Source organism: Neophocaena asiaeorientalis, unplaced genomic scaffold, assembly GCF_003031525.2.
Source record: "Neophocaena asiaeorientalis asiaeorientalis breed wild unplaced genomic scaffold, Neophocaena_asiaeorientalis_V1.1 scaffold70, whole genome shotgun sequence".
NCBI lineage: Eukaryota > Metazoa > Chordata > Mammalia > Artiodactyla > Phocoenidae > Neophocaena > Neophocaena asiaeorientalis.
In genome coordinates, this window is record NW_020175410.1 from 10,495,268 (window position 1) to 10,512,481 (window position 17,214).

The window sequence follows — 17,214 nt, forward strand, 5'->3', positions numbered from 1 at the left end:
TTTCCCTCACCCCCTGCGTCTTCTCACAATTGGGAAGGTCTTTGACCCCAGGTGATTGATGATGACCCTTACAGGGTCACTGCCTTTCATTTGAAATACTTTTCCCTCCTGGTGACAACAAACCTCGCAAATGAAATGTCTCCCGAAATGTCTCCCGGCGTAGTACAAGGTTAATGTCACAGTTCCTGCTTTGCAGTGATTCAGGCAAAGGCTACTACTACCTGTTCGTGTGGGTTGTTTTCTGTGGGCAGAGCTTTGAGCCTCAAACCGGACAAATGTCCCAGCCTGGGCATTGCTTCACACACTACTTTTATGGGCTTCCCTTGGTGTTGGATTAAACGTCAAGGGTGCCTTTAGAATTGTGAGAAATAATTTTTGTCCTGCTGAATGCCTTTAACGTGCTTGTTTTGACCTGGTTTGTTTGAATTTTGAGTCCCTTCTCTTTCCTCTTTGACCACACCTGGCGGGTCTTGATTCTTGGTTGCATCTGGAATTCCTTCCTCAACCTATCCTTTTGACCCCATGGACAAAACAGCTTAAAGCGCACCTGAGTAGTGAGCTACTGTGGGCCGTCCCGTAAACCTCATGCTGTTTCAGTTATATCAGTGAGACTGGCAGAACTGGTTTTAACTCCTCAGGGATGGGGAGTAAGCCGGCCTGTCAGGCAGACATGGAGGCTCCCTTTGAACACCAAAGAGGCAGCCCCCCATCCTTTTCCTGGTTTAGAAAGAGCCATTTATCTAACCTGTTTTGGGTGCCTGATCCCTAAGGGGTTCTCTTGTCAGAGGATGATAAGTAGAGTGTGAATATAAGACGATTAGTGCTAGGAGTCACCTGTGTTCATTTCTCCCTGACTTCTTATCTCTTCTAGTAGACAATTTTAGAGCAAAAGATGTGCTATAAAGCTTTGTTTAGTTTCTGTTTCGTAATTTGGATCTTGAGAGCAAAGAGGTGATTGGCAGTTTAGGCTTTTGAAAAAATGATATATGGTCTTGCTTCATAAGTGAATTATTCCTATTCTTGATTGGTTGGGGACTAATTCCCTTTAGTGCCTTGCACATAGTCATTGATTAATAATTGTGTGTAACTGTATATTTGTAAATGCTTATCATTGGACAAGAGAGGGATCAGATGAAAACGGGAAACTGTCATTACCAGCCAAAAATTATAATAGAAACAAAAAAGACCCCAACTATTTCTGAGAATCAGTATTCTAACCTTCGTGTAGAAGGTCAAGATATAAAACACCCAACATGTGATTCTTTGACGATAAATTTCTTATTAAATGTAATTTTGTTTAAAATTTTAATATTCCAGGGGAAAACAGTTAAATTTTAATTCTGAGAATTTAGAATTGCGGCTGTTCACACTCCACCTAGCAATACTTGAGAAGGTGACAGAGTACATCTCTAATTTATAAACATGTTTCAAAATATTGAGCCTATTTTTTCCTATTATGGAATTTTGCTTAACATGTAATTTTTCTGCATCAAGACATACATAATTGCTAATATTTCCCGAAGAGTATGATTTGGGAATGTTGCATAAGTAAGTTCTCTCCCCTGTTGTAAAGCTATCTTTATGTATATTTGGAGGAAAAGTTGGCAGTTGGCCCTGAAAGAAGGTGCTTGCAGCATGCATCCTTATTACAAGGTTAATGTAGCATCGCTCTCCCTCTCTTTTTTTTTCTTTCTTACAAGAATACGGAACTCTAAAGGAAGCGGTTTTGTATTTAGAAATAGTTCCCTGTGGAGTTCTGAGAGTGAAGGCTCTTTTTGAAGAACTCATTCGGCGCGAGTTGTTTTCCTCTGTCCTTTCTCTGGCAGTTGCCAGCATCTGTGCGCAGTCCTGGAAGTTATCCCATCATAAGCAGGGACCACATTTGAATCACGGCCCCGTCATCAAAAGGTGACAACAGCTATGGGGATTTTTAGCACTGTCTTCAGTTGATGCTGAGTCCTAGGAATTTTAGTGTTGTGAGTTGGTGAGGTCTTCTCTCCACGTTTCCGTGCAGCTCCCTGCTTCTTTGTCTCTCAGAGCCTCTTATCTTTGGGGGGTAGGTTTGGTTGTTAGAAGTGATCCCCTTAGAAATCCTATGAGACTGACTCTGCAACCCTTCTCTATAATGCAGACTACTTTCTTTACAAGAAAATTATTGATTTTCCTAGGTTTTTCTGTAATTTTTGAAATTCAGACCCTTTAGGCTAAGTCTATCTGTATCACAGGAAATAACACCCAAGAAAATCCAGATCTCCCTGAAGTCACTTGTAAAAGTCTTCCTCTATTTCCTCCCCAGTCTCCAGATTGATTTAATGCACTCAGGTGTTTAAAATCCTTAATGAATTACCTGACAGCTCATTTGGTTTGAATGAACTACATGACCAAACGAGTCAGTTATTGGCTAGCTGTAGACTTGGCATATCAAAGAGAAACAATTGATTGGGTAATCATCCATAATTAAATGCTCTTAACGTTCCAGGAATAACTAATTTCTGCCTCTAAATTTTTGCTACACTCTCCTCTCTCAGATGCTTCAGGTAATGAGATGAGTACCCTTAGAAATTGGAAAATGTTATGGGGAGGGAGGACCACGGGGAGAAAGATGGATTCAGGAGAAATACTTCCTAAAGGAAGGTTTTAGTTTTTATTTCTGTTCATGGGAAAAAAAAAAAAGAAAATCTGCCAGAAAGGGAAATTAGATCACTTTGTGAATTAAACTTAATTTGGAGTACTACTTAGTCTTTGAGGCAGTTGGCAAAAAAATAATAATAATAATTTTTTTTTTTTTAATCAGCCTATTGACCAGGCTTGCAGAGTTTTAAATGTGTCTATTTCAGGTTGTCTGCGTGATGCAAAAGCAGTCGTCTTCCATCCTGGAATGTTCTCAAGGTGACATCTAGAGGATATTGTGGTGATATCTCAGGAAGTTTTGTCAGATAGCTAGTTTAAGCCGTGTCTCTTGGGTGGTTAATGGTTCTGTAGAAGGCAGTATCCAAATTATGTGGATCCACAGTGAGATTCCTTCTTGCTTAATTCTTGTAGATAAAAATAAGTTTAAAAATTCTATCACCAAAATAAAGCAATTGGAGGTTGTACAAGTCTATTTTGCGTAACTAAGGAAGCCATGCATCTTGGCACAAACCACAGTGAATCTGTACACTGCACTGAGTCATGGTGTCCATTCATATCCACCAAAGCTTCTCATGAGTGCAGAATGGTTTGGTTTAGGTCTTATTTTCCTGGCCAATTTCTGCACATTTTCATTTAGGGTGTTAAGTTGTGAGTAGATCAAAAAGCAGATATTTGGTTATAGGAAATCAAGTGAAAATGAGCAAAAGACTTGGACGGTTCCTGAGCTGGGTAATCACATCTCCAGAAATCTACCGTGAGCACAAAGCATTAAAAGGGGAGACTAGGGTGACACAGACTTGGAACTAAAGTGGGTGGGAGTATCGTCAGAGGCTTGAGAGGGCTGGATGAGGACAATGATGAGCTTAGAAAATTGGGAAAGATGGAACTAGACATAACCTGGAGAAGAGAAGATTAATTAGTGAACGAATTAGTTCTAGGCCTCAAGAATGATAATTTATTACCAGCTACGGCCAGTGCTGAGACTGAGACAAGGGAAATAGATTAAATCTCAGCAGCAAGGAAATTTAGATAGAAGAGAAGATAACCAAGACCCCGGAAGTTGCCATATACTAGAGTGAAAACCTGAAGGAGGAGAGGGTGTGATTCTTCTTCCCAATGACCTTCACTTCTAGAAATCCTCCAAATAGAGGAGTCACAGGAACCAAGGTTTTTCTAGACCATAACAGTATCATTCCGTCATGCTTTAACAATCGGTCTCCCAAAGTCATCTCCTGAGCCATAGGTAAAATAATAGATGGTTCTTGACATTTTGAGCAAAAATATTTAACCCAGATAAACAAGCATTTAACTCTTAATATCTGCCATGCCCCCAGCTCCACTGTACACTCAGCTTGGAGTGATATCCTGAGAGCTGGTAGAAAACTGGATAGTAACAAGGGCCATGAAAGGGGATAGTGTAGTTGGGAGAGGAGGGGCGTGCCTCATGCCTGGGGGCTGTGTGAGGGAAAAGCAGACAGACACAGGGGAGGGGAGGGGCGGGGAGGTGGGGTGGGGGGAGAAGAAAGCTTGAACAAGTGAAGAGAGAAGGCCATGGAAATAGGAGCAGGAAGAAAAGCTGTGAGGCAGGGCACACAGAGTGCTGATAGCTCCAGAATAAAGGTTAATCTGATGTTGAAAGCAAGGAGGGCTCTCTGGGAAGGTGGGGACAAGTGTAGGGGCCTCCGTAGTGAGGTCAGGAGGCTAAGAATTTAACATCGGAGGGGTCGCCTCTGGGTTGAAACTAGATAACATAGAAAAGTGCTAGATGTGGTTTCAGCTACAGCAATAGGAGTATTTTATGCATTAATATCCCCTACCAAGCTCTACTGCCTGTCTCTGCCCTGGACGCCTTGGACGCTGTCTTACGTGCTTTAAGCTACCCTTCTCAGGGCTAGGCTGGCCACTCTTGAACTTGTTTTCTGTCTGACCTGAGACAGAAATGCTGCTTGAATGATGGGTTTCTCCCTTGCTGTGGCCCGACATCATCTGTGCCCCTCCGTGTCTTGTCCATTGTGGTCTGTTGGGACAGCTGCCGCATGGCGGTTACAGTTGTTCGTGGACCCTCAGCCCGGCTTCTGACCCACTGCTTTCTCTGAGCCTCGTTCCCCAGTTGAGCCCTGACTCCCACTTGTCCACCAGGTTATAGTCTGCAGCTCAGCTCTGCAGGTCAGTGCCTTCTCCTGCGAGAGCCTCATATTCTCTGGAGAGAGAGACGTGGAGGCAGATGTGCGTGCCTACCACATAGCCACCCTCCTCTTACTGTGTGAAAGGGCCCAGCCCTGCAGCCTGCTAGCCCAGCGTGAGCCGGCACCCAGAGAAAAGTTTCAGAACATTCTGGGCTGGAAAGAAATGCCTTTGCTGGCGCCATAAATCCACTAGAGTGAACAGGGAAAAGCTGAGCACTCCAGGGCCAAAGAGCCCTGCTTTGGGAGGCATCACGGACCCGAATTCAACTCAGTGCCACAGCACGGTCACCAAATAGTGAGGGACTTGGGAGAAGCTGCTTAGCCTCTCTAGAGCCCAGTTTCCATGGAAGAAGGGGAGGATAGTGATGCTGATGAAGGTGAAGAACAGAAAAAAGACACCTCTGTAGTACTTACTATGTGCTTGGCACTCTTCTGAGGGTTTTGTGTATATTAACTTGTTTCATCTTCGAAACTACCCCATGCACATGGTACTGTGTTTATCCCTATTTTACAGATGTGGAAACTAAGGTACAGAGAGATTGGGTAACTTAACCACAATTACACAGCTACTGAATAACAGTCAAAATTCAAACCCAGCAGCCTGGCTCCAGACTCCATGCTCTTAAATCGCCCGGCTCTTCTACTCCTCAGGAGAAATTACATGGTAAAAAGTTGCTTATCATCAGAGGTTGAGAACTGGTTTAGTTCTTAACTGAAACATTTTATTTTAGCTTGGAAACATAGTTGAAGGTGTGGTGTTATGTCTGTACTGCTTCCTTATCTTTGCCTAAAGTAAGTGGTGCTGCTAGACACTGTCAGACCGCGTGTGCCCTCGCTGCTTGGCGACAGCTCTTCTAAGGATGGGCATAATGCCATGGCAGACAGCATTTGTACTCCTAACCGACTTCCCTAGTTCCTATACTGCCGTAGTCACCTAATTCCGGGCTGTGAGCATTATGCAGGATGAATTGCCTGTTGTAAGCAAGAGGATAATCAAGAGTATGCCTTGAACAAATAGGTAGAAAGAAACTTTCATCACCTTTTTTGAATACATAATATAGGTTGTGAACAGTGTCTGGCTCCTTGTATACATTTACTGATATCATTATCATAATAAACCGATGAGTCGTAATTGGCATCCTTGGTTTACTAATGAGGAACTTAGAGTTCAAAGAATAATGTCCCCAAGATCACTCAGCACAAAAGAGGTGCAGACCTAGGATTCCCGCCCAGGTCTGTCTACCTCCGTGGCCCGTGCTCCAAGCCATTCATTTTGCTGCCGAGCCACTGGCAACAAATAGCTTTAATTAGGTCAGCATTATTAATGAGTTTCTTTCGTAGTCCCTTCTAACTCTGAGATTCTAGAATTATATTTCTAAAAACTTAGTAGCCCTCTGATCGGCACACTGCTCTCGGGAACTTCCTCTTGGGGGTTCTGTGTGAAGCCTACAGTGGAGGTTCGTGGTATGGGCTTAGTTCCCACACCTCCAGCTCAGTTCTTTCTCATTGGGTTGCATGCAGGTTGGGAATCAGAGGGGATAGTGTGATTTATATCTCAACCCCATGAAATCTCAAGACAAAATACTGTATTAATATTGTACCCTGTAAATCTTTTCTCGCATTAGCAGCCTTCTGGTGAAGTTTGCCAAGGAAGCATTGCCATATGTGCTGATGGAGCTGAACTAAAATGAGAAGATTAGAAAACTAACCACACTAATGAATTTCATTTGAGGCAGTTGGAAAACAGACTGCTGTTTTGACAAGTTAGAAACAACGCACACATCCATTCTCTGTTTCTAATGGTTAAAATGGATTTCCAGAATCCAACAGAAACATCTTGTATTAGAAGCCTAATTTTTCTGCTGAGTTACCCAGACGTCAAACATACATGTGCTTTAAACTCCAGTGTGATGGCGTTGAAGCGCCTGCACCAGACTGGCTGTTTTAAGGCATTACCGAGCCACACTACCCTTCCTCCCTCTGAGGTCAAGGAACCGGGAGGTTTATTGAAATTCCCACCTCTCTGACTTTCCTTGTCCTGCAGGTCAGGGCCCCTCCCCTCCCAGCGGGCATTTGCCCACAGCTAATGGCGTCAAGGCCCACATCTCTCCTGGCTCTCAGATTGTCATCCACAGCTACCCTTTGTTCCCTAGTTTGCCAGGGTTGTCACCACAAGAATGGTACTTAGCCAGTACCTCACTGAGTGCCAGCATCTGGCCCAGGTCTTAGGAATGGATTTGTACTTTGGTTTTGTTCTTACTGGGTTGGAGTTACTCATTTAATACAGTGGAGCTCAGGGCCTTAGATTAAATTACTTTAACCTCCTAATTACTCTTCGTGCCTTGGGTCTCTGCCCTTACCATCTGTCCTTCACCTGCCTCCAGAACTTTTTACTTTTTGAACTTGACTCTTTAAAAGCCACCCCATGTGTCTACAGAATTTTTTCCAACCCCCTTAGTGTGGCCTGAGGAGAAGCAGTGCAGTATACCGGCCAGGAGCACCCCCTTAGAGCCAGACCACCTAGGGTTGAACCCCACTGCCCCACCTAACAGCTGAGCAACCTTGGGTGGGCTCCGAGAAGTCTGCCTCAGTTCCTCATCTGTTGATGGGATAAAAATAACGTGTGCTGAGTTATTGTTATTGACTACTTGTGGTGTAGATTAAATGTGTTGATTCACATAAAGCGCATAGAGAAGTGCCTGGCATGTACTGGCTGTAGTCCTTATCGCTGCTACCATTGTTTATTACAATGTCAGTGATCTCACCACAGCCTCCAGTGACCTCGCCCTCACCCTGACTGTGCCACGGTCTTGAGAAATTTTGGTGCCTTTTCACGCTCTGTTCCCTCTGCCTGGATCACCTTGCCCTCTGTTCTACTCATGTCTCTCTTCTCCAGTGAACCTCTGCTTATCCTTAAAGAATCAAGTTAAGTATCTCCTCTTCTTTGATGCTTTTCTCCCTCCTGCAGGCAGAATAACTGGTTCTCTCCACTGTGTTCCCATAGTACTTTGGTGCCCCGGGGCTGTGATACTCAGCACTCTGTTTTTAGGTGGTGTGTCTCCTTTCTGGCACACAGAGACACCTAGGGCTCCCTTTTCTTCTAAACTGACACCGGCTCCAGGGGATGCCACAGACCTTACTATGTTCATCCCAGTTTCTTCCAGTACCAGGCACAGAAAGCATTTGGTAAATGTTTGCTGAGCAAATAAATATTTGCTGCCCTATATATAGTCTTAAAAGCAGGGTTTTCTCTATTGTTTTGTTTTGCTCTCTGCTGTTCACAGTGCATTACTAAATTTATAGTGAGAAATACAAAACTCGATAGCTTAAAAGGCTGGCTGAAGTGATTGCATCTAACGCTCTAGTCACTTGGCTCTGTGGGCTGTTTTTTATTAGTCATTTAAAAACACCATAACAGGGTAGTTAAAGAGACAAGAGATCATCATTTAAATCACAGTGCTATCAACCCATCCACGTCTTGGTCTACAATTTAATGATGAGAGTAATACATCTAGCAAGTAAATATTTAACTAAACATTTTGGTACTTGACCTGAATGCAGAGAGTAGAATGGAAATTGTAAATGTTAAGATGTAGTTTAACCAGCTTATCCCTGAATTTTACTGGTAGAAATTAATGTTGTACTTTCATAAAGTAATAATAAAGCCTTTCTCCTCATAGATGTTATCTCATGGTATAAGCAAAGGATTAATAAGTGAGCATAGTTTAGGAGGAGAGAATTCTTACTTTGAATAAGAACGTTTGCTTTGCCCAGATGGTTCCATATTCACATTTTCTGTGCTATTTCGGTATTTAGATTAAAAAGAGTATAGCCCCCGGGGGCTTCCCTGGTGGCGCAGTGGTTGAGAGTCCGCCTGCCGATGCAGGGGACACGAGTTTGTGTCCCCGTTCGGGAAGATCCCACGTGCTGCGGAGCGGCTGGGCCCGTGAGCCATGGCCGCTGAGCCTGCGCGTCCGGAGCCTGTGCTCCGCAACGGGAGAGGCCACAGCAGGGAGAGGTCTGCGTACCACAAAAAAAAAAAAAAAAAAGAAAAAGAGTATAGCCCGTACTCAAGCTAGCAGAAGCATATGGGAACTTTTGGTAATAGTTCACACGAGAGAGAAGGAAATCTGAGATCTCACAGGGATCCCAGGGCAGGAGTTTCACTGGAATCTGGCCTCCGTGGGACCGGAAGATGGTCAAGGCCGTCCCTCCCACCTGTGCACCTTTCACGGGCTGTGTGTTTTCTCTCTCTCTGGTGTCTCCATTCTATTTGCTACACATTTTCTCCTGCCAGTCTTCTTCCTTTTCGTATCATAGTTGCTACTTCCTTGTGGCGTTATCACACACATGTCTTCAACTGGCCACTTTCCCCACTCCATCTGGCACCTTCTCAGTTTGTGCCTTTGTGCTGACTGACTCATCACCTTTGAGAACTCTGTCACGCTCCTGGGAGAAGGGCCCTGACTGGGTAGCTCTACTCTTGGTGCCAGGTCACAGGGCCCAGGTTGCTGAACTCATTGGCTGTACATCTTTTAGGTGTCTTGCCCTTGGGGATGAAATAGGCTCAAAATATGGCTGCCTAGAGAAGACGTTGCAAACCCAACTGTTTATAGGATCCAGGCAGCTTAGTTATATCAGTGAACAAATGAGGCTGGTTGTGAAAGGCAAATACACATTTGCCTGTCAGGCAGAGGACAGAATTGGGTGTTGTCTAAAGGCATAGACTCTTGAGGAGGATGGCTTAAATTTGAATCGCAGTCTCACTATTTGTCATCTGGGTAACTGAGAACAAATTACTTAATCTCTATATGCCTCAGTTTCCACTCTACAGGGTGGTTTTAAGGATTAAATGAGTTAGTAAAGTGCTTTAAATGGTGCCTGACACATAATAAACAATATGTTGGCTGTTTTTAGAGGAAATTTTGATTAGAATCAGCATCCTTATCATTTAGTTTTACAATGAAATGAGCTTTCTCCAATTCTGCCTAAAACGTGAAGCTGTCTTGGTCTGTTTAGTTTCTCCCTTTTTGTAAAGTCATAAGCCCGGAGAGATATTTCTCTATTGTGAGGATATCAACAGAGCAAGAAATGATGAGCGATAATTGGCACTTGTCCTTATTGCCGTGCTGGCATTAGGGCGTGGCGGGGACTTTGCTGAATTGATGCTTGGGTCCTGTCTAAAGGGCAGGGCCTCGCCCAACTGGAGATAGATTGCTGTGATGTCAGAAGGAGGCCCAGAGCTGTCAGATCCATTAATCAATCAATTGATCAATCTAGTCATCCATTCAGCCATCTATCTATCTATCTATATAATCTCAAATTATGTTTAAAACCTGTGCTACTCAGCAAAACACATCTGCAAGCTGGATGCACACATCCCTCGAGCTAGTGACTTTTGGCTGTAGGCTGTTTCTTTAAGAAGATGCCGTGGGGCTTCCCTGGTGGTGCAGTGGTTGAGAGTCCACCGATGCAGGGGACACGGGTTCGTGCCCCCGTCCGGGAAGATCCCACATGCCACGGAGCGGCTGGGCCCGTGAACCATGGCCGCTGAGCCTGCGCGTCCGGAGCCTGTGCTCCGCGACGGGAGAGGCCACAACAGTGAGAGGCCCACGTACCGCAAAAAAAAAAAAAAAAGATGATGATGTGGGCAGAGCTGGTCTCTCCAAAGAGGCTGAGGGCGGACCTTTTAATATAGCGAATTAGGAAAGTGTACTTACTGGTGACGGATAACACCATGAAGACCCTCCCAAGGACAGCAGCATGACACGGCGACAGTATATTCTGATCCTTGACGTTAGCTTACTGTTTCCAAGGAAAGGCATCTGTCTTTGATTTGATTTTCTTAGAACAGACGAAAAAGGTCACTTTTTTTTTTAGTTCAAATATGTAGGTCCACTACTGTCATAACTGCCTTTCCTAGAAGTGGCCCTTTCCTGTCAAAGACCACACCTCCTCCTGTGCCCTGATTCTTAATTTCCACTCCACCTATCGTGTCCAAAACTGAGCTCGGCCGTCTTCATCTGTACCAGGTGTTAGTGCTAAAAACTGAGCTCTAGCAGTCAGAGCCAGTTACACCCACCCACACACACACATACACACACACCCACACACACACACCACACGCACACACACACACACCCATCACTGTACCGTTTTCTGCGCCACATCCAGAGTGGTCTTTTAAAAATATGAAGTAGCACATCACTCTCCTCCTAATGGAAACCCTTCTTACCTAACTTGGAGTATATTGGGCTTCGGGGTTCTGGTCTGCAGCGTGGCATCAGGCCCCACCTGTGCCTCTCCCTGTGCCTGCCTCCTGCGAGGTGATGTACTGACACTCTCCCTCATTTTTGAGCACACCAGGCTTGTTCCCACTCTGCCGTCTTTGCCCCGTCTGTTCCCCTTCCTGAAATGCAGTGCATGTTTCCCCAACTTTTTCAGCAAGGCCTCTCCCTTCCTTCCATCTGAGATCAGTCAGAGGGAGCCTCGTTTGTCTTGAGCTTGTCACAGAGTCATAGTTGCTAAATGTATGAGTGGCTGAACCGTGGGCAGTGTGTTGGGGGGGCGGGGGAGGAGCTGAGAAAGGCGTTAGAGAAAAAGAGTATTTTCACTGAAGTCCACTGATTGAAGAGGTGGGAGGGAAAAAAGCAAATCTGTGGAATAATGAGATTTCCTGTATCACTAATACTGTTGATTTACCCAATGTGCAAACGATCCAGAACGTGAGGGGGAATTTACTCAGGCCTGATGTCGCTCTTAGACATTCGTACCTAAACATTCCATTTCAAGTATTCTCGTTCAAGGTAAGAACAGAAAGCGGCAACAAAGATCGCCCCAGTTTTGACATTGTGATCCCCCTCTTTAGAGCTGTTGATGTGTTTAGTTAATGCTAATTTATTTAATATGCTTCTACTTCTTGTTGCTTTTCAGGTCTGTTGCCACAGTTATTGGGAGTCGCCCCAGAGAAGGCCATAAAACTTACAGTAAGTCTTTTGATTTGATGCTTCAGATGAAGGGAGTTCGCACACACTCAGGAATCTAGCAGAGATTCTTATGTGAAACGGCAGGTCTGTGTTCCCTCAGAGGCGCTAACTGATTTGAACATAGAGGTGCTCACCACACATAGCTTTTTATTATTCCCCATTTAACAGTGAACATCTGAAAATGTGATCATATACTTGAGCAAGATTTTTGGTGGTTGCCACCACCACCATCATCGTCCTCATCACTATAGTAGCGGCAGCAACAGCAGCTAAGTTTCTTTCAGTACCTACCATATTAGGTGCTTTCCATGTATTATCTGATACTGTTTTAATCTCAAGCAAGGTGTGACTCACAGTTTACAAGTCAGGAAAGTGAGGCCCACGGGGATTAAGTATTTACGTGTGTTTGCACAGGTCATTAGTAGGAAGACTAGAATTCAAAACCAGATTTTTCTGACTCCAAAACATATTGTTCAAGTACACATGCTATTTACAGAATTCGTGTTCGGGGTGTATTCCGTACACATTTGCCGAAGTGACATGTTTAGGGGTCTGAGTTCTAGTTTAAGTTGATCCTCCATCATATTGGTTCTTCAGTGCCTGACTCCTGTCTGACAGGTGGTAAGTATTCAGTATGTATTTGTGCAATGGATAAATAATTGCATTTTCATCACCAAAGGTCATAAAGTCCCAGAAAGTTAAACTTCACTTTTGGATTGGGCTGTGTAGCATTGGTGCTGAAATTCTTCTTTTACCATCTTATTATGTGACCTTGGGACAGCTAATCTTTTGATTGATCCTTAAAATTGCTTGTAGTACATACCATTTTGAGAATGTTATACTTAATTAATTAACTAATGCTTTTGATCTTCTCTGAGAATCCTTGAGAAGTTTTTTAAATACTGAATTTCTACTAAGCTAAGAGATCCGCTCAGCCAAATTTGTCTCGATGATGCTGTTTTAGATTAAATCTTGTTGGAAGACTTGAAAGTGATTTTTTAATCAAATCCTGTAAAACAGTTTTTAAGTTATAAAATGTATGTTTTAATTTTGTCTCTGTTGTTAATATGTCTCTCTTTTTATGCTATTGTAATGGCAGGACATATTTGAATTAAGCTTGTAAGCCACCTCTCTTAATTGTTTTCTCCGTGAATCATCAGGAATACGTATTTATATATTTTACCTTTCAATAACTATGTATATGCTATTAAGAGCAAACTCGTAAGATACTTCATTTATTCAGTTTATGATTACTCCAATACAGTGACAGAGAAAAGTAACATTTATTTACAGTTGTATATTTATATGTGTTTAATGGCTTTCTCTATATTTTTCATCAGCTTCTATAAATATTTTTCTTCCAGGTGAATGATTTTGTGAGGGATAAATTTACGCGCAAAGATGGCTCAGTCCCACTCGCAGCAGAAATTCTTGCTGGAGGCTGTGTAAGTACCTTTTGCGGATATCTACCTTGAAAAGACTTGTTTCACATACATATCATGACCGTGCTACACAAGTGTGGACTAAGGCTTCTGTTCACCACAGGTCCCGTTCAAGGGCAGAGTCTACTAGGGCACCTCGGCTTCTCCTAGACAGGCGGACCACTCCTGAGGTGGAAGGGTAAACGTTTCTGGTCTTACTGCCTGTTAAGTCATGCCTGTTAAATTCGCCATTGCTAGCAGCTGGTTCTGCAGGAGAAGCCATTTGTGGCAGAAGTGTTTGACCTTTGAACAGATCTTTGCTAACCTATTCCAGAGTTTATTTTTCATACATTCTTTCCTCATGGCACCCTCTGCTGGGTCAGGCACTGAAATTTGTAGTTTGAAGTCAGCAACCATAGCTCTCTGCTTTGCTTTACTTCACAAATGCCAGCAACTCTTCAAGTTTCCCAGTGCTTCCAGGAGAAGGATGTGGGAGGTGACTGGCTGAGTGCGCTCCGCATTGTCAAAAATGCTTAGAACGAGTATTACTTTATATGGATGAACAACCTGCATCTTGTTCTTGAGCTCAGCAAAACATCATGTCTTGTTTTATTTCATGTACAGGTTTGTTCACGTGAATGTAAATACCTTACGTTAGTTAGACTCTTAAACAAAGACTGGTGCTATTTAAAGATAAGGTTGGTTAAATAAATGGCCTTTGATCACTAGGGCAATAAATATTGGTATATTTTCCATCTACACCTGTGTTTCTTGTACAAAAGATGAGGTCACTTTTTTTTTTTTTTTAATTCACTTGTTCTGTGCAGGAAATGGTGTTCATAAAATGATCTTTTCTTGAAAAGTCCTTGAGTTTAGAAGTTGGGAAAACACCCGAGAATATTAAACCTTTGTCTGGAGAGGGCTTATTGTCCTAACATTGAATGGGGTTCCCTGAACGTAGCAGGAGCTACAGAGTCCTAGCTCCTGGTAATTCTTAAGAGATGGATGGAATTTGGCTACAGCCTGACTTTCTGTTTGATCACTGACCTGTCAGAGACAGCCAGGTAAGATCCCCTTGTCCTGTAACTTTAGGAGCATTCAGGATGGAAAAAGGGAGCCTTTAATGTCCTAAATAAAAAGGGCACACAATAATAATCCAGAAGAATATTAGGAGTTGCAGAAATGGCTCTTGCCGGTAAGTACTCGTCCTTTAAAAGAACTGTAGTTTCCAGTTGAATAACTAGATTTTCTAATTTTCAATAGGCATAACCATGGGCTATACCTAAGTCCATCCTTGAAGCTATTACAAGGGTCCCGAGAGAGTAGGGCATTTCAGTAGGTCAGGTGGGTTTGTTTTCTTTTTAGAAGTCAGGTTTTAAACTTTCTGAAAAGACATGATTACATATCTCTGTAAGAATTTAAAATGGAAAACTAACTATGTGATACTACTCAAGATTTTGGCAATAATCTTGAGGGTTATTTTCTTTTTAATGAAAGCATTTTGCCTGCACACAGCCCTGGGTGCCAAGGAGATTGGTCGTGGCACGTATCGTCTGCTGTAGGTGGTCTTGTTTTCTCGTATGTGGTCGCCCATTCCAAACACAAAGCACCGATTGGCATCAGACGCGGTGCCTAGTTATTGCAAAGTGGTGCAGCCCTTTTCAAACCTGATCTAAACACAGGCTTAGAATTGGAGCCACTGGGGCTTTACAGCTACTGAAAATATCTGTGAAATGAGGTTTGCCATCCTTCATCTCAAAGGTGGGGAGTCAGTGGTCCTCAGTGTTTCAAGTCTCCTGTTTTTGACTCCCCCCTACTCCGCCCTCCCCCCAAGTCATTGCTTTGAGAAGTAAGAGTTTATTTTTCAGGTAAGCAATTCTCTTGGTGGCAAACAGTCCAGGTCCTTTAGATCTCTGAGTGGTGGGATGGCTGGTGCCATTTCAGCATGTGTTTTTAAAGCAGTAGCAGCATCTTCCTCTGCAGGCTCTGGCAGAGTTGTTGTCCCTGTCGTTCAGAGCCAGTCACACACCTCCTTAGAGAGTCCTTGTGAGTACCTCTGCCTCACTGTCCAGTTAGGACTACAGAGGGTTTAAAAGGTACTGTCGCATGGGCAGTTCCCCTTAGTTCACCCAAGCATTGCCAGGCATTGCCTTTTAAGTCCCCGGGGAGCTCACCTTACTTTATTATCACCGAGAATTAGGAATATGGCTAACTTTTGCACTTATAACCTCAACTGCTGATTTCTTTGAAGATGGATATTTTGTTTATTTTATAATCTGTTTTCTACAAAAACAGGGAAGAGATGCAAGGAGGTCCTTGTCTGCTAACCTTAATCGTCTCCTAGCTAAACTAAGGCCTGTTTTATTATTTTTTTTCTTTAGAAAAACAAGAATGATAGTAAATTTGAAGGAAAATGTTGGAGGAGAAAGAATAAAATTGATCTCATTCATTAATTTTTGATATAATGAAATCTGTGACTGAAGAGCTTAAAAAACTCTTGTTAAATACTTTTGTTTCATTGGTGTATGTAAAAGGATGAATCTAGCATTACACTTACTTTTTGCACTAGTTTAGAGCACTATTAAAAATTTGTAGATTGACACTTAACAGTGGTGATATATCCAGCACAGCTCAAGGCTACACTAGGTGCCAAGACTGGGGTTTATAAACTCTCATTCTGAAAGGTGTCTTGTGGTTTGTGTTTTCTACATAAGTTGGTTTTCTACTTTCTGAATTAGACTAGGAGTTTTAGGAGTTTTGACAACTTGTTTGACAACAGTTTTGACAAGTTGTAGGAGTTTAGGTCTTTGACAAAGACCTGGAGCCTCAGGTGTCCCTGCACAAGAGCTCAGCCCTGGAGGGAGATGTGACTTAGGGTGGTCACTGTCAGCAACGGTGGAGGCTCCCAGTAAATGGGGCAGAGGACAGAGGGCCTGTCACCACTACCCATCTCCAGTTAGGTTCCCAGTGACTTTAAACCTGACATGTTACCTCTGAGTACGTTGTTGTGATTGCAGTGTTGCTGCTACTTTAAGAAAAAATAACATATGTAATACCATGTGGTCTGTAGGTTACAGTCCTTAAATTCTACAAAGTAAGTCTTCTGTGCCTCTAGTGGAATAGAGGGTTGAACTCCTGGGGGCACTGGGATCTTCAGTTTTTGATCCTTTGATCTTAAGGTTGTCCAATAAGGAAATACAAATGGTGCCACGACTGGTTTCAGGGAAGATATAAATATGATTAATTTATTTGGCATGAAAATCTACATTGAAATGAAAAGAAAAGAAATGATATTCAGTGGGTGGAAAAATATGTCAAAAAAGGATAAACCTCTGTCTTATAAAGCTTGTATTTAGTAAAAATTATTTGTGTACCAATAAAAATTAATAGTATTCCGTAATAATTTTTGGAGACACAAGTGAACATGCTTCCTGAACAATAGTCCTTTGATAATGGATCCACTGTATTTTTCTTTCTTTTTTATTTTAATTTTATATTGGAGTATAGTTGATCAACAATGTTGTGTTAGTTTCGGGTATACAGCAAAGTGATTCAGTTATACATATACATGTGTCTATTCTTTTTCAGATTCTTTTCCCATTTAGGGTATTATAGAGTATCACGCACAGTCCCCTGTGCTGTACAGTAGGTCCTTGTTGGTTACCTATTGTAAATATAGTAGTGTGTACATGTCAATCCCCAATTTCCAATCTGTTCCTCCCCTCTGGTAACCATAAGCTCCTTCTCTAAGTCTGTGAGTCTGTTTCTGTTTTGTGAGTAAGTTCATTTGTATCTTTTTTTTTTTTTTTAGATTCCACACATAAGTGATATCCTATGATATTTGTCTTTCTCTGACTTACTTCACAGTGTGATTATCTCTAGGTGCATCCATGTTGTTGCAAATGGCATTATTTCATTCTTTTTAGTGACTGAGTAATATTCCATTGTACATATGTACCACATCTTCTTTATCCATTCATCTGTTGATGG

The 17,214-nt window shown here is 42.7% G+C and overlaps 1 protein-coding gene across 2 annotated transcripts in view; it reads left to right on the forward strand.

Annotated features, from left to right (window-relative positions):
• Positions 1-17,214, forward strand: part of SLC25A13 (solute carrier family 25 member 13) — a 200,640-nt gene that overhangs the window by 132,755 nt on the left and 50,671 nt on the right. For both annotated transcript variants that reach the window (XM_024767160.1, XM_024767161.1), the window contains exons 12-13: positions 11,751-11,803; positions 13,168-13,248. In XM_024767160.1, coding sequence (XP_024622928.1) covers positions 11,751-11,803; positions 13,168-13,248 — 134 coding nt within the window. The remainder of the gene's footprint in view (positions 1-11,750; positions 11,804-13,167; positions 13,249-17,214) is intronic.